At 34.7% G+C, this 22,081-nt stretch overlaps 1 protein-coding gene across 2 annotated transcripts in view; it reads right to left on the bottom strand.

The window, feature by feature from the left end:
• Nucleotides 1–19,508, bottom strand: part of LOC122840847 (guanine nucleotide exchange factor VAV3-like) — a 57,080-nt gene extending 37,572 nt beyond the window's left edge. For both annotated transcript variants that reach the window (XR_006372297.1, XM_044133591.1), the window contains exons 1-10: nt 19,111–19,508; nt 13,525–13,641; nt 5,333–5,391; nt 4,804–4,869; nt 4,087–4,204; nt 2,711–2,803; nt 2,251–2,319; nt 2,055–2,158; nt 753–852; nt 322–417 (exon numbers count right to left, since the gene is read on the bottom strand). Coding sequence is in view for 1 of the 2 variants with exons in the window: in XM_044133591.1 (XP_043989526.1) it covers nt 322–417; nt 753–852; nt 2,055–2,158; nt 2,251–2,319; nt 2,711–2,803; nt 4,087–4,204; nt 4,804–4,869; nt 5,333–5,391; nt 13,525–13,641; nt 19,111–19,314 (1,026 nt within the window). In the remaining variant the exon portion in view is untranslated. The remainder of the gene's footprint in view (nt 1–321; nt 418–752; nt 853–2,054; nt 2,159–2,250; nt 2,320–2,710; nt 2,804–4,086; nt 4,205–4,803; nt 4,870–5,332; nt 5,392–13,524; nt 13,642–19,110) is intronic.
• Between the last annotated feature and the right edge of the window lie 2,573 nt (nt 19,509–22,081).

Below are 22,081 nucleotides of genomic sequence, written 5' to 3'. Positions count from 1 at the left end.
TTAATTTTGGTATGCCAGCTCAGACTCCAAGAGTAAAGCAAAGTGTGTTTATTCATCCAATATAATGTTTTTCATTGCGTCTTATAGAAGAATTATAGAACAAACATGTGGAGGATGTCGCCCCCTACTGTTTAAGTGTAGATTTTTAATGAAAAGAAAAACGACAAAACTCTATATTCTAAAGGTTTGGATTTGTGTATTTATGAAACATAAACAGTAACATGAATGGACTCAACATAAAACAAGCTCTTCTAAATATAAAATTCTAGGTTTTATAAAATGCTTATGAATTTGTCAATTTGGTAATTTAACCGAGTTTACCTGTAGCAAGAGATGGTACTTTAGGACTCTTTGCATGGGAACAACCAGCAGGTCCCTTAGTGTGAACTTCCCATTGTTGGCCCTTTTGGAACATTCCTAAAAAATACACAATAGGCATATTAAGATCTGTGCACGTCACTTTGCACAATGACAGAGTCTGTATTTGTTTGTGTTAAAAGGTTTTAATATTTTTGGTCTGGAATAAGCTTATGATTTGTTCAAACATAAGTGTTTTTTACTAGTTTAATTTTTTTTTCTTCAATTTCATTGGTTTATCATTTTCAGAATGTGTTCCTCCGGAAGAGTAAAGCCTTGGAATATGTAATGCAAAAAATACACACTAGGGGTCAGTACAGGTTAATAAATATCATTTGTGCAGTGTGTAGGCATGATGAGTTTTAAAAAAGAAAAGTGGTTTTCAAAGGTTTTACCTCTAGCTTCAAGCGAACATCTTCTTTCTCTTTGCAGATGAGGTCTAAAACAGCAATGGCAATCTCCACCCGACTGCAGTATATCCCATAAATTAGAAGTCTGTCAGGGCGAATAAAAGGATGGTTTACTAAATTAAAACATACTGCAAGGCATCCAAAACTTCCTGACAACCATAAAAGCATACAGTATTTTGCAAAACTATCCATGCCCTTTGAGCATTTTCAAATTTCAACGTACAACAGACTTCAATGTATTTTAATGGAATTTTATGTGATAGAACAAAACCAAGGAGATAAAGATTGTGAAGTAAAAGGAAAATGACACCTGATTTTGACAATTTTTGCAAATAAAATTTTGCGGTGTACAGTTAGATTTAGCCACTGGTACTCGTTTTACCACTATATAAAATCTAATGCAACCAATTTCCTACAAAGAGCTTCTAATTAGAAAACAGAGGCCCATCTGTGTGTGATTCAACCTATGTATAAATGAAGCTGTTATGTGAAGGCCCTGGAGGCTCATTAGGGAACATAAGAGCACAAATCAGCTTCATGAAGACTAAGGAACCAGACGGGTCAGGGAGAAAAGGTCTAAAAAGAAGAAGTTTAAAACAAGCTGAGGTCATTAAACTATATCCCAGTTTTCAGCACTGCTCACTCCACCAGATAATGGAATGAATACAGCACAAGCCTACCAAAATACCATCCGGCAAACAAACAGCACAAAGAAATGATTCAGAGCAAACAGATTCATAAGTGAAAATGGTCAAGTCAAAGTGCAAAACCTAAATCTGGCTGTGAGTCTGTTAACTTGTTACAGATTCTCTCCATCTAATCTGGATGAATTGGAGTAATTTTTAAGAGCATCTGGCAACAATTTTATATCTCTAGATAAGATGAGATAATAGAAACATTCCCCTGAAGTGTTGCAGCTGTAAAATGGCTTCAAGAAGTGTGGCTCAATGGAAGTGATTAGGAGGGTTAAAAAAAAAAAACACGTTTCAGATTTTATAGCAAAAAATACAGAAGTGTGTGGTATTTATAAATGTGTCTGCTGTGAGCAGACGCATTCCATAAAAAGACACTTATAATGCAAACACTTCAGTCCGTTGAATGTTTCTAAAAAAAATATACTGATAAAGGAGAAATATTTGCACTTTGATTAGGAAATTCACCAACAAAGAAAATAATAATGAAATAAAAAATCTCCAGTCTTTAACAATAACATTAATCTGACACCCACATTTGAACCAATAATTAAAACAAAGCAACTTTCTGTCTTGTGTTGGACTTGTTTAGTACCTTTCCTTATAGCTGATGAAGATTTGGTAGAGATTGAGGGCATTTTTGTTCAGGATGGAGTCTTGCAGATCTCCCATTAGGCTCTTGTGAACTTTAACCAAATCCTGTATTGTAGTAGAAAGCCATGAGCATCAGAACAGATGGTCTTACTGGGCATATTTTGCTATTAAGAGATGAAAGATGCAATTTGACTTACAGGAATATTGACAAAAACTTTGTCAATCTCAGCTGCAGAGAAGAATTTCTTCAATGGATTTAGAAAATACTAGAAAAAAATTAAACAAGAACATCAGAAAAATACTTTGAAAATCCTTCTTAACACTTTTTTTATAATAATTTGAAATAATCACACATCAATACTGAAACCACACAGATGTATCATTTGATGATTGATGCTAGTGTAAGAAGCGAAGGTGAAATGCAGAACTGCTAACTGGGAATATCCCCCAATAACCCCAAACATCTAGACAAGTCTTCATGCAGAATGATCATCGTGTAATCAGATTAAGATTTACGAGTCTGACATTGTGATTGTAATAATTTCTACTTCTGACAAACAGCAAATTAAAGCTAGTTGTGTAAATTTGGTACAAAAATAAGTAATCCAAGTTGTGATGAATGAAATCTAGACATTTTACATAAAACTGGTTTAGCACCTTTTCAATGGACTCCAGTGTTTCTGTGTATCGCTCTTCCGTCTGCTTAATCTCTGAAAGGCAGCAGCTACGCACATCAACCTCTGCCTGTTTCTGGGAAGATACACAAGAGGAAATGCTGTTTGAATGTCACCATCTGATGGGGAGACATTGTTTTCTTTAGGGTATCTGAAGGAAAGGAAATCTAAAATGTTGGCAAGTGACTAAACAATTCCATCAACATTCATCACACAACCTTTAGATAAGGCGTTTTCTGTTCATTTTAACATTTTGACATTTTACAACCACACAACCACAACATATTTTGTGAGGATTAGGTGTGAAACAGATCAACAATGAACAGAAAGTTTGAATTATTTAAAAATGGTATGGAAAATGTCTAATGACAATAGATGCATTTTCACTGCAAGACATTTTTCAGTAACCATGTTAGTTTTCTGGAGCAAGTTTGCACCAGTCAGGGCATAAATCAGACAAAAGTAGTTAAAATCTATCCCAAAAACAGAGCAAGTTGAGAAGTAAGACATTTGGATCTGAATATTTATCCTCCACTGTAGTAGATATGTTTTGTTAACTTTAAATTACATGGCTAGAGGTCTGTTTGTTTGAAAACTTAACATCTAAACCATGCCAACCGTGCTGAATATGGCAGTATTTTACAAAGTTTGCATTAAAATACATTATCTATCAATGTTAGAGGAAATATTTAATTAAAGAAAGAATTGACTTCCCCACTTAGTGTGTCCATGTATATGTAGAGGGAGAGAGACAAACACTGTTGTCAAAGTTTTTTAAAGAGAATTTAGAAGGTCATCTTAAAACATTTTAAAATGTTAATGTTCTGAGATGTAGACTGAAGCGATCACAACTGCTCAGCATTAATGTGCATGTGTGGTTACGGTTCCTATGTGACACACCTCCCTGACCTTAATTATTAAAGTTAAGCTGATTCTGAGTTGAAATTTGTTTTATTTGAACTTCAGAACCTAATGGCAAGGAAATTATCATAAATGACATGAATCTTTAGGTAAAGGGCTTTGGTTTCAGACCCTTAGTCAAAAATTCTCACAAAGTGCAGCCACAGTTGTTGAAAATTTTCCAGGAAATTGATTTCTGGTTAAAAAAAAAAAACAACAACTTGAGGAATGAGTAGTGGAAATGCACATTAACTGCTAAGAGGAAAATTTCTTTTCACACCTTCAAAAAAGAAAACACACAGTGTGATAATAAGCCCTTTAAACACTTTCATTACAAGAAAATACTGTAATGTTGATGTACACTAGATAGCGATACACCTGGTGAGAAGTTGCAGTTTCGTAATGCCAGTAATGTTTAGTGCATGTGTGTGTTTGTGTGAGTCTGACTCATTGTGGTACCAGTGGTGCATGCCGTTCAGTCCTCATGAGGTCTTCATAGATCTCTCCGCCCGCATAATCATCTTCCAGCCCGTATACCGCTGCATACAAGTCATCTTCGTCCTCAGGAACATTCTCACTATCACACAAACACACACACACACACACACACACACACACAGATATGCACAAACATTAACAAATCAAAACCATGCAAACCATCTGCCACAAGTAGGGCACCTTGTTGCACAAACCAAAATTTGTGTAAATTGTAAAAGGGTTTTGTAGCTACAGTAAAGATGCAACAAAAGTTGTTTTTTTTTTCTTTCTCATCATGCCCACATGTAGATATAAAAAAAATAAAATTCTTTAGCAGGACAGCTCATGATTCAAATAAACCAGTCTGTAACATTGATGTGGCAAGAAACAAATACAAATATTGCAGTTGCCCCATGTGTTCTCAAAATGTTATTCTTTTCTATCCATCACACTGTCAACAGCTCCCATTGAGAATCTTAATGGGAGTGGTACAGCTAGACTCAGCAAAAACATGCCAAATTACTCATTTGTTTTCTCTGACAGTAAGAGGGAAACCAAGAAAAGCCTTTTACCAAACATGTGGGTGTCTACAAACCCCCCGGAGAGCCTGGATACAAGAAGCTACATCTCCCTCTGAATGAAATAATCACGCTCCATCAACACCCCTAAAGGGCCCACAGAGGCAACCCTCATACGTACTCAATCAAGTCCTCCAGGTTGTTGTAAATCTCCTCGTTTTTCAGGCTCTCCTCCAGTGGAAACGGCCTGGAAGAGAAGGGAAAGCAGGGAGACTTTAGTGAACAAAGGAAAAAGGAAAAGCAAAAGTGAATTTTTATCTCTAGATGTAATTATGTATTAGATGAGATTTCTCAAAACCTGACCAAGAGATTAAATAGTTGAACCTAAATTCGAAAACCTAAATGAAACTTGGGTTTTATTAACATCTGGTTCTCTCTTGGAGTTCTTGCCGGGGGGGTTTTTGTTTTGTTATTTTTTTTTACTGTTGGATAATCAAATTGTTTATTAAGAATTTATTATTTTTTTCAATATTTCTTGTAATGCAGTTAACTGGAAATTAGTGGGTGACTTGCGGCTGTAGTGTTGACTGTAGTGTCGGTAAAGAGGGAATGTGGAGGCGGAGGTGCTGGATGGAAATGAAACAGAGGTACAAGCAGAAACTATTTTAAATGTATATAAGAAATATATGTATTTATGTTTGAAGACTTACTTGAATCCTCCTTGCTGTGCAATTGCTGTGTGGGAGAGCTTTGACAAAGTGTCCATGACCTGGTGAAACAAAAACAATCATATTTGTGTGGGAAATATCTTGATTACATTACCATTGTTTTTATCATTTGTGTAAAATAATACAAAATAATCTCAATAAACTGGACAGGAAGTACTTTTGTTTTGATATTTATTAACAGTAACTGTAATTGTGATGAAACAATAGCTTAACAGTTAGAGAATGCCCCAAAGTCTAAATTATGACGCCACAGTTAACATTTACAGATTGCTATGAGACACTTGTAGCCAATTTAAGCTTAGCACAGCACTTCAGATGAAGTCAATTCATGAGGCTTTAAGGAATGAGTCTTAGACTGGATAGTTTCCTTAAATGAAACCAGTCTTGGTTTATATAACACAGAGAGAGAAGAATCCAAAAAGAAAAAAAAACATAACCAAAATAAAAAGCCCAAATGGAATCAAACTCAGGTCAGACTGACTTACAAGATTGTTGCACAGGGTGCCAAACAGGCCGCCTCTGCCTGGCTGTACTAAAGTGCTTCTTAAATAAAGTTTCATTTAGCTCCTTATATTTTTGTGATTTCAGTAAAAATTTTGCAGTAATGTCCCTACAAATTTTTATTTTCTTTTTAAGGGTTTTTTGTGTATTTCATTTAGTTCAGGAGGGATTTAAACTGGGAAATTATGTAAAAAAAAAAAACTTTGGGATTCTTGGCAAGAGAATGGCAGCTTCTACCACCCTGCCAAAGAACAACCGACCTGTATGTGTTGGTTGTTCAGCTAAGACAAATGTCTTAGCTGAGCTCAGACACAGAACAGAGAGAACTGAAAGAAAAAAAACCTCAAACTGTTCATGTCAAGGCTCTCATTTTGGCCTGGAAACTTTCCTGTATTAGAGTAATTATGTCGCATTCTCCCCACTTTTACAGTAGTTAATAGTTTTCTCTAGTGCACACATATGAAACCCTTTATATTCATTTCAGTGTGTGTAAAAATAGCTGTTATGGACATTTTAAAATTTGCAAAAAGTGACAGTGATAAAACCGATCCTTTCTTTGTTTTCCTTCAAAGTTTACTTCATTCAATAAGTGCATGACAGTCATCAAAATAAAAAATAAATAAATAAAAAAAAAAACATTTTTCATTGGACAAAATAAACTAATAATAAAATCCACCTATGCAGCTCTCCTACAATTATGTCTCAGTGCTATTATTCACATTTTCTCCAACTGTAACTTAGTACTAGACACTGCATGAGAAATAGTAAAGTTTAGCCCATATTACTATTATTATGACTTTTTCCAGAAGTCTCTGGCATAGAATAGTACTAAAAGTCAATAAACTGCATTACTATTTGCTTTATTCAAGGGGTTTGAATTTGCAAACATGTTTTATAAAAACATAAACAGACATCTAACAGGTTAGAACTAACAGCCTGTCTAGCCGCAGTTTATGTCCTCTTCCTGTGTGAATAAATGCTGTGGCTTTGGAGCACACAGGTGTACTTGAAACTTGACAGACTCTTGAGACCAGCTTGAAAACCACCTTAAAAAGAACATTTGTATCACAATAGGTTATTAAAAGCAACTAAGATCTACAACAATACATCAGTATTGTTGTTTTTAAGTATTTACAACCCTAACACGACTTTTTATTACACCAACTTAGCTCCTAAATAAAGGTTTTACTTTTAGGAATAGTTTTACTGTGCTGTACTTTTTACTATTACGTAAGTAACATTACGATGAGGTATCACAACTCTTACTTGAGTAATGTTTCTGAATACTCTGCACACTATTATTAAGTTAAATAATTGAAGAAAAAAGAAATTCAACCAAAGATGCACAGGCTATAAACATACAGCTACAGTTTATGTCTAAATGAAAATTCTTGTTTCAACACAAGATTTGTTCTCCAGATGTTCGTTGGTACATGCTGAGCCTGCAGAGGCATTCGATAGTGAAAAAGATAACACACACATACATTAACCACTGTGTTTGTTCGATAAGTTTTATATCGAAAAAATGTACATTGAAAAGTGTTTCTTCTGCCTTCATTTGTTATTTTGTTATTTATTTGTTTCTAATCTTTTTTTTTTTTTCATTTTTGTCAGTAAAAATCTGAGCATAACTTTATACTATTTGTCTCTCTATTGACATTATTTTTCCATTTTAAATCAGATGTTTTGATAAGTACCAAATGCTTTTTACTCTTGCTTGGCTAATATTTTTGGATGGATACAAATTACATTTACTTGGGAAAAAGTAATAAGTTGAACAGTGCTATTCCGACGTGAGTACATTTTTTGGGTCCAACTCTGCTCTTGAAGGTTAGAATAAGTGCTTATTCAAGAAAACTGCTGCAAGTTTCTTAGCATTACAAACTTTGATCTGATCATGAATGATGAAAACTTTTTTCTGACTGATTTTTAAGTCTTAAAAACAAGCTGCTCTCACACGAAGTTTGTCTGCTTAAGCCACACGTGACTTGCAATGCAAACCCACAAAGTCACCTGACGTCCAACCGCCTTGGTGACTGTGTCCTACTTAGTAAATGTATCTTCTATCCGGAGGGCAATGTGAAAAAGCTTATTTCACTAAATAAATCTTTTTTTTTTTGCCATGAAGTTACCTCCAGAGACAGTCATTTTGGTTAACAGTTTAGCACTTGTCTCCACTTTGAAGTGTTCACTCAGCTTTGGTCAGTTTTGTTGTTTTAAAAGTACTAATAAGTAAAGAATGCTTGGTTTTTTGTGTATTTGGACATTGAACCTCCTCAGTTTTAGTAAGTGGAGTAGTATGATTCTGAAAACAATAAAAAAAACTTGGTTTTGTGTTTGAGTACCTACATTTTAGATGGTATGTTGTCCCAATTAGTTAATTGTATTTTCAGTTGTAATCAAAGTTTTTCTCTCCAAGGTTGTTTTCTAAGCAACCTTAAAAATTTGCCACTTTAATTTATAAAATAATAACAGGAAGATACATGTGGACAGTTTAGCTGAAAATAGAAAGTTTATTTATTGTATTTTATTTTGCTGATTTGCAACATGATCCAATTGATATTTTGTCTAAAATATTCTCTCTTCGCATGTAACTGATGCATAAAACATAAAATGAGGTTAATGTGGAAGTATTTATTGTCACACAGAAAAACAAAAATGTTGGTCTACCAGACACTTACCTGGTAGAGACGTGAACATGTTAGAAAACATTTAAGTCCCTTCACAAAGTTCTTCTGCAGCTGCCAAAACCAAATGGATAGACAAAAGGCACCATGGCGAAAACTAAGATTTTCTGTTATGGTACAGAAAATCTAGTGGTTAGGAGCAGAATGGAAATGGCGCAAATCAAATGTCCTGGTTCACTTTGAGATCTACAAAGAAAACCTTGTATTTCAGGCCAGACTTTGCGAAGGATGAGGCAGATTTACTTTTCTGAAATCATAAAAACTGTGGGAACAAATACCTCAAACATCTAACTTTTATACATTTCACATCTGTCCCTGTTAAAACAGTCAAAAATAATGTTTGCAGTCAGACTCCATCAACATGCTGCCTTGATGAGTTACCGACTAGATTCCTAAAATCCGTAATGAACAGCTTGTTACTACAACTCATCTGTCAACATCTCACTTCAGACTGGAACATTTCCAAATCAATCAATTTGAGACTCTCTCTCTCTTGAGCTTAATAATCAGGGATAATATTGAATTAAGACAAAAATTTTAACAGCCATATTAAATCGATAAGATAGACAGTTTTTTATCTTCTAAAAAACATCTCTTGAATAAAGGGAATAGTGTTTAAACCAGACTTAGAAAGATTAATCCATGGTTTTGTCTCCAGCAGGAGGCAACAGAAAACTCAGACTACAGATAAGGCTACAGAAAACTCAGAATGCTGCTGCAAGAGTTCTAACTAGTACCAGGAAATACGACCATATTAGTCCAGCACTCGGGTCTCTGCACAGACTTCCTGTCGCACAGAAAATAGACTTTAAAACAGCACCGCTTGTGTATAAGTGCCGTGGTGGTCTAGTGCCAAAGTACAACTCTGACATGTGAGAGCCGTATGAACCAGTGCAGACTCAATGTCACCATCTCAGGCTAGTGATGCTGCATTTCAGCGTTATGCTCCCAAATTCTGGAAAAGTTTGAAAAAGTGGGACATGCCTTGACCCTGACAATGTTTAAATCCAGGCGGAAAACACTTCCTTTAGCTGTGCATGTGGCAGCAGAAAGCATTTTATCTACATTTTTTATTTCTAATTTAGTTTAATGTTTTTTTTCTTGTATTTCATTTGTTTTGTCTTGTTTAATTTGTCTGTGCTTCTAATCTCTGAATTTAAACTCTTAATAGTAATAAGTAATAAGAAATATTTCCAATTAAGAATGAAATTTGTTTATTTCAGACTTAATCATTTTCCTTTATTGGTTATTTTAGGAATGAAACTGGACAACACCAAGCAATAGCAAAGACTTCTCTCTTTCACTGTTAAGATGAACAGGCTAACTGAACAAGCTAACAGTCTCTCAGAATTCCCATTGAAGATATTTAGAGTCTGTAATTTTTTCAAACTGTCCAACACCAAAATATGTCACTTAACATTAAAAACTCAAAGAAGGGGCTACTTTATTTCATAGTGTAGAAAGAAAGAAATTCTTTTTGCTTCTTCAGTTCTCCTCTGTAGCATTGAGCCTTCATGCTGCTACATAAACTCATTGAAGCAGCCTGCAGTGCAGCCTGTAGTAACTTGGAGGAATGTAGGTTAGAGAGCTCTCATTAGATATTCAGCAGACTAATGCTCAGTCTATGGGCACAGTTGGCACAACTCAAACCCGAGTGGATTAGACTGCCTGAGATTTACGATGTTCTCTTGTGAATGTTCAGAATAAGGAAGAGATTGACCACTTCTTGTTTAGCTGTACAGCCCTTTCTGGGGCAAATCCAACTCAATCACACATCCCAACCTACGGAAACCCATATTTCTATGCTACAGAGCAATCCTTTTCCCACCACAAGCATGTCCACTTGATGGATAACCCTTGAACATGACTGAGATTATGCAGCCTGGCTTGCATGTACTGTACATATTTGCAGGCAGCACCTCCCCTGTGGGATTATCAGCAACCAGATTAACTCGAAGCTTCTTTAGGTCACAACACACTGGACTGAAGAAAGGAAAGTAACAGGAATGCACACAGCTCAAACAAAATTATTCAGATTCAGTCACAGTCATAAACTACATTATATCTCCAAAACTTAAAATAGGATCTAAAATAATATCAAAAGTTTTAAGACTAAAAAGTATTACAATTGTAAAATTCTTAGAATTTTTGAAGACTTCGACTTATCACTAACAATAATACTTCGATCAACAAAGACTTTGGATACGATATTTGGTTAAATATATTTCAGCAGTGCATGCTCTACACAAGGATAATATATTTGGCCAGTATGGACACCAGCTGTCCTCAATGCTTCCACCTGATGTTGATATTATGTGGCTGAGAGGCTAAAGCTATAGAGATTAGTGGGGGCATTGGTAAATAAAATTTAGGAAAATGTGGGATAACTAATTGACATCAGCAAAAATGTAATTTTAATACAGAAACATTACATCATAGTTTTGATATGACATACAGAATCAAGAGGGAGAGTGCTGCAAAAAATGCTGGCTGTTTATAGAGTGCTCCATCCAAGCATTTTATGCAAAACGTTTGGTGGAAGGAATAAAAACGCTGATACAAAAAAATGCACAAGCAACATGGATAACTGCAGCCATCAAAAAATTATGAAGCAAGGCATATTTAAGAGCTTGGGGAGATTCACAAAACCTGCACCATAGGTGGTGTCAGAGCTTTACACAGAGAGCTATCCAGGACATGGGCTGTAATGCTTCATTTCTGGTCTTAAGCCACTCCTGAACTAAAGGACTGGATTGTTGCTTATTGGTCCAAAGACCTCTTTTCAGATTTTGCATGTCTTTTAAAATCATGGTCCTACAAACTGAAATAAAATTAGAGAGGCACAGAATCCAAATTTATTAGATCCACAGTGAAATTTGGATAGTCAATGATGTTTCCAGGAGCAATGTGATCTGTCCACACTAGTAAAACTACCATGAACTGGTATAATAACCTCTTCAAAATGTCCCACACAGAATCTGTTTTGAATTATTAAAAAGAAGATGAGTTTGTCCAACAATGCACATGAGCTGAAACCCACAGCTAAAGCAACCTGGATTTCCTTATTGTCTCAACAGCACCACAAGGCGGATCACTTTCATGCCACAACCCAGTAATGAATGTATAGGGATCCTCGACCATGTTTTAGGTGCAAAGAGTAAATGGAAAAATATTTTTCAGCTTATTCAATATATTGAGATTTTTTGCCTTGTTTTATGCAATGACTTATTTTCAGAAAAACTGTATTTGGATTTTTATAGCTGTGATCATCAAAAAACTGAAGTAAACCCTTGAAACATACCAACATGACTGTGAATCTATATAACACAAGTTTGAATTCAATCACAGAATTCAATAACTGAAAATTTGCTGTGATAGTGAAATTTACTAACCCTTCAAAACTTCAAAACATTCAAAAAGCTTTTTTTTCTGAGAGACTGCACATGAATGTTTGTGCTAGGGATAGAAGTTGCTCTCAGGTGTTCTCAGCTAAGGAAATGGAGAGAACAAGATGATTGACAATCTGTGTGGTTTCTTCAGAGAGGTTATACTTGACTTCTCAACTGTGAACAGGAGTCAACCTGGTAAGAGAGCAGGAAAAGGCAGATAATCCTTCAGAAGTGTGTCTGACTAATAAGCGGCCAATAGCTGCACAACTAAATCCTTTTAGTTTCACGTTGGTACATACACAAGCTTATGACAAGTCTATTAAATACATGGCAACGTTTACAGAAAATAAATCCTCATATCCGCACATCTGAATGATTGACTGGAAGTGCTGCGTCAGAGCCCACAAAAATATATATTCTTACTCTTTGTGACACTTAATATAGTTTTCCAAAATGCAAATGCTATTACTACAAATGAGATAACAAAAGCTATGAATTATGAAAGCACATTTCTTTAAGAAATTTTAGCCGACAGGTTAAAAACATGTCAAGTCTTCGGTGCAAAACTGGTTTCAGTATTTCTTTACTTTGACCTCATATGCTCCACATCCTCCATACTACGTACAGTCTGTTTCTTTAGAAATCATCAGGGGCAGAACCTTCAGGTTTTTCCCTCAGGTGACAAAGTTTAATTTGTCCATTAATCTATATTTACACCTGATTGTGACACAAAGGCTTCTCTAACATGTCCTAAACATCCTACACTTCAATATGTAGGATGAATAAAATACTTTAATCTATAAGCTGAAGTGTCTACCGAAGGTCAGCAAAGAATATATGAATATAAATAAAATATGACAAACTAAAGGAAAGAAAAAATACTGTTATTATCTATCATTAGCTATGCTCTTTAAATGGGTATCTCAGACTGCTTTTCATATAAGATCTTCAGACTGTATCAATTTATACAAAATGATGAGGAAAATGAAAATACAAAAGCAAATATGTAAGACAATTCCGCTCAAGTGTAATATCGCATCATATCTGATCAGGTGTGAAAAATCATTTGTCGGCCGCTTGTCCATTTTCTTCAAATCAAATCAAATAAAATTTTATTTGTATAGCACTTTTCAGCACAAAGCAGTTCTTGCATTATATGTATTACAAGATAATTATACAAACATGTGAAAGTTAGAGACAGAGGATATAAATATGCAAAATATCTGGAGGGCATCCTTTCAATCTTACTCCAAAGGAAAATAATATACATTTTGTCTTCTTTTTTCTCAAACGGTGATATGTTTGTAATATTTATAATGTATGATCAATGATGAACAACCCAGAGGAGTTTTACATTTCTTAGCCCAATTGTATTTTAAAACATGAATTATAAAATATAATTATCTAAAGTCAACATTTTTAAAAGATGCTGCCAACCCGTCTAGGATATCAACATCTAATCTGAGACAACTGAGCGATATCTAAAAATCACTGGAGAACAGCTATAAACATAAAGTAGAGTGAAGTTGAACTCCTCATGTTTCAAATACAGACTTCTTCTGGGATGCAGCAATAAACAGATGGGTGGTAGGCTCACCTTTCCAAAATCTCTGACATCAAAAAGGTCAAAGGCTTCAAATAAGTCACTTTTCTTCATGCCGAACACATCACAGCAGGAAGACAGGAACGTCCTGATGTTCTTCAAGCACAAGAACTAAAAGGACAAAACAATCACATTCAGCAAAAAAAAAATAAAGTTTTGAATATACTGTATTTTTCTGCTTTACATTTACCTGAAATTAATTTCTTAAAAATGTATGCTTACAAATACATTTTTAAGATGTATAAACAACTGTAAACAAGTTGTTTACTGTAGATGTTTAATTAAACTGTAAATTTTGAATTCTGAAGAAAGTTGAACTTTGTTTCATTTGATTCAACAAATGTTTCCTGGGAAATTTTTCACCATATACTTTACATTTATCTCACAGTTTCAATTGCTTTATGAGTGACCTTGCGTTCAAAGACCTCTTCTCATTTTTGTACTTCCACAAGACCATCACACTGAGTAATCAAGAAAATCAACATAATCATTTACAATAAAAGTAATTAGTTACAGCTGAATACAAGTAATAAACGTAAAAATCCTTATGTTAATTAGCCATTTCTTTTTAGGAACAAAATAAACTTAATGGCAATATGAAAGCATATTTCTTAACAATAATTTGCAATGCGCATATTTTTAGGGTTCCTCTATTTAATGATGTGATGTGAAAACTTTCTTCACATTAGACCTGCAAAGAAGGTGTTTGGTTTCCACAACATAAATCAGAGAAGCAGATAGTTAGGCGACAACTTCAGCTTCTTGACTCTCATCACTCAGAGTGAAAACCACATTTCTTTCTATAATTTTCTCATGTTCATCTGGTCACTCTAAATTATGTGCTTACACACTTCCGTATAGTTCAAGTAATTACGGAAGTTCTAGTGCAAAAATCAAGAACAATGTGTGAGGAATAAAGTCCTCACACATTATAAAATGTGGCATACACAATATAGTGGCAGCACAAGGAGTATGAAGTTACTCCCATCATAGTGAATGTGATCCACATGTTCTGAAAACTGAAAGTGAAAACTAAACGTTTATCAGTACAAATGAAACCCCAAAGTATGCCCTCTTTTAGTGTCATTTCCTACCAGGATCTATGCTTCAGTGGAAAGCCAGGTGTCAGATGTACAATGAGCCTATATGGTTATGACTGAGAATTTAAAGAGTTCGGAAATTCATATGCACCATTTGTGTCGCACAAGAATTTTTTTTCTTCGAATAAATCAAAATTTAAAATAATGAATAAACAAATTGACCAATGCAATAAATTTTTCTAAACCCTCAAGGAACTGCAATTAATCTAAAATGTGTGTTAACAGCACAGCTTCCATGCAGTAAACAGAAGGACACAGTAAACATAAGATAACATATACTAAATATTTCAAACAATGTGATTTTGCAATCGCTCAAAATGAAACCTGAGAAGGTTCTTTGAAGATTCTTGAGAACAGATAGGCTCCTTTTTATCTCATCGGCTCATCGTGGAGACGCCTGTAATCACTCCACCGCCCCCTGGGGCCCTGGTACTCTGCAGAGGAAGTGCTTGAACACGATGGCTTTGCAGCACCAGAAGCCTCAAGCTTCTGAATCTAGATGCAGAGCTGTTGTGCACAGTCCGTTGTACCATAGTTGTTCTGTTTCTTTCAGGCAGAATCTTGTGACTAGACTATCTTGTGGTTAATCTTTAAAACGCTATTTTGGGTTGATGTTCTTAGTACTGCATTATCACTGAAGAATTGTATGGAAATAATCATCAAAAGTCAGTTTCGGCAGTTCATGTTATGCATGCAATGCATACAGTGATTCTGCAAAAGCCATACATTTCTTATAGACCTGTATTATGCAGCCTTAATTTCAGGTTTTGCTTTGTTTATTCGTGTTTCTGTGTACAGTCAAATTATATTTTGTTTGTGATTTGCTTTTTATGAAGAGGTGAGGCATATTGTGCTAAAAATTGGAGAAGATTTATGAAGTATCCATTATATTGGATTGAAGCTAAAATGTTTAGCTGAACATAACACATTGACTTCATAACACTTCATTGTCTTCATCCACTTCAAGTCCCCATTTTCATTTCTAAACATTATAGCTTGGGAGGGTGGAGAACAATGAAAATGCCATTTACAAATCTGGAGCTCACAGACACACATGCCTCTCTTAACCATATACTCATATGGCCTACAGCTGCAGGCCACAAGATTCTTTTGTTTGGGTTCTTGTACTCTAAGTTCACTTTGAGTGTCTTTAAATGAAGGGAAAAAAGGACACAGATGGAACAGCCAGAGCATATACCAACCACCCCAATTCATAATTAGGTCATGAAAATGTATATACTAAGAAAGGATTTCAAGTTCAATTAGTGCCTCTTTAAATTGTGATTGCTTGTGTATGTTCTCTTCTTCTTTTTGCAGTAATAGCTTTTGACAGAGTTATTGTTAGATCCACTTCTTTGTGTTTCCTCTTATGATCTCTAACTCATAGTTTTAAGAAGCTATTATAACTTCTGATGCTGCCTGTTTGTGACTGCAGAGGAAGCATGGTTCAAAGAGTGACCTATAACTATCAGTAAATATTATGGAAACCACAACAACTCATCCGGTGACATGTTGTTAGAACCAAAATAACCTACCGGGCTTTGTTCATGTTCAGCTAATGCACATTTTTGCAATGCCTTTTGTCTTCTCAGAATATATACAGCTTAAATAAAAATGAGAAAACACAACCTGACCAGCAGGGAAAACAAATACAGAACATGTCAAAGTGTTTGTGAAATTGACTGTTGTCTATCTAGAGTACAATCCAGCTCTCCATTAATGAAAAATAAATATCAACTGACAGCCTATAAATAGGTCTCTCGTGGCCAAGATGTCACACGAGAAGCTGCTCATGATGTGTAAAATTAAAATGCTCTGCCTTCACACACCTTACATGTTCTGAAACATATTGATAAAATTAGTTACAGACTTAGTTCTAAGCTTCTGAATTGGGGCTGGAAATCTTCGGGGACTCTGAATTGATGTGATTACAATTCAGAAGGTTAAGATGTGATCATAATCAATTGACAATTACCCACATCCCTCCCCTGACCCACATGTCTCTGGAAACTGTCTCGCCACAACGTGCTTGTTACTTGTTGTGGCAAGTATTAATATACAATATCGCCTTATTCTGTTTTAGTCTTATTGTAATGTATGCAGTTTCTATGAAGTATCTTCAAGGGCGGATGAAAGATCCAAAAGCTGTTACAAAATAATGGTAATAGTGGGAGCGATCTTTGTAATTACCTTCAGCTTTCCTGAGTTAGTCAAAATTTTAGCATCCGCAGTTTGACAGGCTTCCAGTTTACAGTGTTTTACTTCCATCTCCTTGTTGAAATTTGAAAACTTCAAACATCCCGCATGTGGCATGGATCTTGTCATGGGATTCTTTTTCCAGCATGCTATATTCACCATAAACTGTCTAGGTGCTGCATTTAAGTGCTTCCCCATTCCTTTTTTCCTCATATTTAGGTTGTACATGAAAATTACAATAATCAAGTTTTGAAGTTTTGGGGTTTTTTTCTTTTTTTGACAAAGTTAACATCATTCATGTGTGCATCTTGATGCATCAAATAATTTATTTTTAACCCAGTCAGTTGAGATCAAAATTAAAGTTGGTGCAAATCATTGATTCAATGCAATCTGCTAGGTTTCATTAGATTAAAAAAACTTCTTAAACTAACTTGAATAATGAGCTGAATTTTTTTATAAATAGGATAAAGTGGAAAGTATGTGTGATTGAACTGAAATGACTTCTTTGTATAGTGTCTCAAGATGACATTCCGTAACTGAATTTAAACTGAATTGAAATTAGTCAGGAGAACATTCAGCACTGCACATAATTTTACAAAAGCATGCCAAAATACAAAATTTGGAGAGGTGGGCATGATAGTTTCTGCATGTTTTCAGCATGTGGGGTTAGCAGACATATAACTTAAAGAAAGATAAATGGAGAAATTTATTGGGACATTCTTAATAACAAGACAGTGATCACAAACACATAGACAAGAAAGCTCTTGTTTTTAAATTTCCTGAGAAAAATGTTGGTTTTAATTCTTATTTAACACTTTTTATGCCTAAAACTGTTTGCTACTGGGCTTCAAACTCCTCCTCAAGCAAACATGCTCTTGCTGCAAAAACTGCACATGTTTCCTGACTAATGGGTGGATCAAAGTTAGGATTTTATCAGCCCTCTCCAGTGGCTGCAAAGACTTTAATACTCTAAGGACATTTTTATTCTACCTTGCTTCTGCAAAAAAAAAAAAAAAAAAAATCTCCACCAAATTAATTAGTTTTAAATAAATTAAGCCACTATAAAAAGCCATCGACAATAACTCAAAGAATGCGTTCCTACCAATCAGTTTGGCAAAACACCAAAGAAGAAGATCTATTTTAAAATCAAGCCAAAAGTTAGAGAGAAAAAAACTCACTCCTATCAGATAAGTTTTTTTCTTCTTTTTTTGCAGTGCATTAAGGCTAAATGTTGGTTCATAACTATGCAAAACTATAAACTCCAAACGCCTCCCTCAGTTGACAAGATGGTTACATATTTAGATTATCAGCTCAACTGCTTTTTGGGATATAAATTCTTAAAATCTTAATTTACAGGCTTGCTTAAATGGGATTAAACATCAAATTCTGTCATAGTAACAAACTTTTACAAAATAAACTCAGAAATTTTGGACAGGTCTCATAAAACATACAGGAGCTGCCCCTGTTTACTGCAGTTGCTTTTATCCAGCTGCTTTTGATCTGTCCACTCCTGTCTGTCTCAACTGCTTGATAAAGCTCTTTCCACACTTTTCCCTTCCACTTTACTTTCCATGAATATGCTTTAATACTAGTTTTATCTAACAGAAAAACATATTTAACTAAGATATTTGTACAACAACCACCATCATCTGGAGGATGTCAGTGACATTCTGCTGAACAACTGTTTGATCAGCATTCTTCCATATTATTCTGCATGCTAGCATCTCTGTATTAAGTATAATTTTACCATTGATCGTTTGTAATATTGAAATTCTCTGAGAAACTGAATTTTGGGTTTTTCACAGGTTGTTATGTCATAGTCTTAAAAAATTAGAGGAGGAAAAGGTTAATACAGATCTGTATATAATGACATAATGAGCTTCATTTTTTAAAATGTTATTCTTAAAATAGATTAACTTTGTAATGATATTCTAATTAATAGAGGGGCATAATGTTAATTTAGGGGGTGGGATGACAATGAAGAAATAAATGGGGAAGAAAGAAAGAGGTGAATGAAATTCTGTTGTCGGTTTTGGTTTTGGTGTTGCAAATTATTACTGGACCATCACTTACAAGACTTCGTAGGTTCACTCCTGCTGTATGGTGTGTTTATCGAACAGTTTGATCCAGACTAAATGAATCGAATCATTTAACATGAAAAGTAAACAGTCTGAATCGTGTTTTTGAGTAAGCTTAGTTTTACTTTAAATCGTTTTCATGGCCAGTTTCACATTTTCCCTGCACGCGTAACGAGAACAAGCAGACTAGTTGAGTTTGAGTGTACCTGTGACATTTGCGGCCTCAGGTTGATCTCTTTCAGGTTGATGGTGTGGGGCTTCAGGTTGTTGAGCAGCTGGCACAGCAGCACCCCGTCCCGCAGGGTCTGCGCCAGGTCGAACACCTGCGCTGTGTCCGCCGTGATCCGGTGGTTCGCCGGCAGAACATTGCAGCCGATCAGCCACATCGCACACTGCCTCCAGTACTCCATCTCCGCTGTATGTGAATAGCGGGTCAACGAAAAAATGAAATTAAAAACTTCGATCTTGCTTTAAATCCGCGCGCGTCATAACAGAAGCTGCTCCTCGAGCCCTTCACTCGTGTCCGTGAACTCCAGCATCGCCTCTTGAGGGACCACCGTGTCGCTGCAGCTTTTTTCTGCGACCCACGGGGGCGGCTGGCTGATGTGAAACCCCCCTCAAACTGTCTAAACTTCCCCTTCCTGCACAGATCTCGCAGTTGCCTCTCCTTTACCAATTCCTGTAAAGACGTAGCTATAACTTTCGATGCTACTTAATATCATAAACCCGTCACTTTTTGTTGTTGTTGTTGTTGTTGTTGTTGTTTTGTTTTTGTTTAATTTTTTGCTACGAAAGAGGAAATGTCGACTGCATGCTTGAGGCTGTGACAAGTGTTTCTCATGTAATCAATAAATAAACTAATTAATTAAGGTTGCCTGTTAATGGGTGAAAATACACCTTCCCTATGATCACAGGCGGGTTCAGCAACCAAAAATTTTACTCAGGTTAAAAATAGACCTACTCAAATATATTTGTAGACAAGTAAAAGTAAAAGGTTATGGGAAGTAGCCAATTAAGAAATTAATCTAAAACGTATTTTGCTTGATCACATCAGAATTTAGATTTTACAATCAGACAGCCAAAAAAATATATAATGGACAAATTCTGGTATTTTTTAAAGACTTTATGAAGATTTATGAAGCTAAAAAGTAAACTTTATATGTATATGTGTGTACATATATTTGTGGCTTTATGTGAGAAATCTTGAAAAAGCTCAGCGGTTATGATTACTCTTGTAAGGCACTGTCATTCCAGAATCATGTCAAATAAAGCTTGTGGTTTTCAACTATATAAGTGGTTCGATCAACTAGATATTTCAAATATGTCATTTACAACTGTCCAAAACTCACTTCATCAGTAATGACATAATACGTAAACTTGTGTGACTTTATGTTAAATTTATCACACTGAAGTATACAGAGTTTTTTTTTGTTTTTCTGTCTACCTCATAACGTGAAACTTCAGAAACATCTGGTTCCCTAACTCAGGATGAAATGTGGTATCTCCTTCCTTCCTGTTTTAATGTCAGAGGTTCAATAACGGGTTGATCACAAAACACCCCTAACAGGACAAATTCTCTCTCTGCCACTGTTGAACCCCTGATATTTTTCTATTCACGTTTGACTGCAATAAAACAGAAACAACACAGCTGCGTAGTACTAATTATAACTCTTCAGCTTAAATAATACAGCTGGGTTTTGACAGCAAAAATCAATATAGTTTCACAGGGAATGAGAACATCATCCCAATAAGCATAATACTTGAAAGGTTATTGTTGATTATTTTGTCAAATAATGTTCAGTTATAACAGCCAGATACGCAGGACTATTCAGTATTAATGTGTCATTAATGCCTAAAAATATTTTAAAGAAGGCCTACAAAACAGTGGCCATTTTATACTCACTTTCCTCCTGCAAGTTAGGGCAAACATTGATTATATCACAGAGGCACAATTCCTCAAAGCAAATACTTTATTTCTATATATATTTTATATAGATAATAAAGCACTCTGAGTATGTTTACGCAGTTACATTTACATAAGTAATAATAAAAAAAAAAACTACTTTGACCAATTTTATTGCATCATTAGGCCTGAGCAGCAAAGCGCTGAGAAGGCCTATTGTAATTCTTTTTTACTTTTACTTGAGTAATATTATTAATAATGCTACTCTTACACTTTCTGGCTACTTTAGCCACTTCCAGTTACTTTCTGAATGAATAACAAGGCAAACTGCATCAGACACTACCAACTTATATTACAGTCAAATGTCTTGTTTGTATACAAGCTTCATTATTCCTGGTATTTTGCATCTGCTAAGTCTGTTGTGCCACTTGGAGGTAAACTAAAGATACAGTGAATAGTAGACACTATCACTGGAAGTATTTTTGCTCTGTTTTAACATATAAATGACCTACTGAGTACTTAGATTTACATTGTGAAAACAACTGATTTGGATATGTTTTTCTCTTCTTCCTGAGGTTGTCATTTTGCATTGATGTAGCCTATTTTTATTTGTTTTTTGTTATTACAATTTTAGTACTTTTGGGGTTTTTTTTAAATACAATAATTTGCACAAAATAACACATTTTGTCTATCTCATTCCATATTTTTTCAAATAAAATCATATTATGATAAAACAGTTACTGTTTGAGTAACCATTTTACCAATGGGTGTAATTTTTTGGGAGTGACCTTAATTCTACTTGTGTAAAAATCTTGAGTACAATTTATTAGCTTCTCTAACCAGTTCTGATAGGATATACCTCCACTGCTATAACCATAATTCAGATATTAAATATAAGTGCAGAAAGAAAATCCAGTACAGTAAATACTACTACTAATGATGCTACTACTACTACTACTACTACTACTACTACTACTACTACTAAAATTAATAATAATAATAATAATAATAATAATAATAATAATAATAATAATAATAATAATAATAATAATAATAATAACATTTATCATTATTATACATATTTATTGTTAATATTTATTAATAATAATAATAATAACAATAATAATATTTATTATTATTATTATTATTATTATTATTATTATTATTATTATTATTATTATTATTATTATTATTATTATTATTGTGACTATTTTTTAACTTCCGGTTTTGAAAAAATTATAAATAGAAGAGGCACGTACGACACCGGAAATGGA

This window comes from Gambusia affinis, linkage group LG12, assembly GCF_019740435.1.
Source record: "Gambusia affinis linkage group LG12, SWU_Gaff_1.0, whole genome shotgun sequence".
Lineage (NCBI taxonomy): Eukaryota > Metazoa > Chordata > Actinopteri > Cyprinodontiformes > Poeciliidae > Gambusia > Gambusia affinis.
This window is presented reverse-complemented; position numbering and strand designations above follow the sequence as displayed.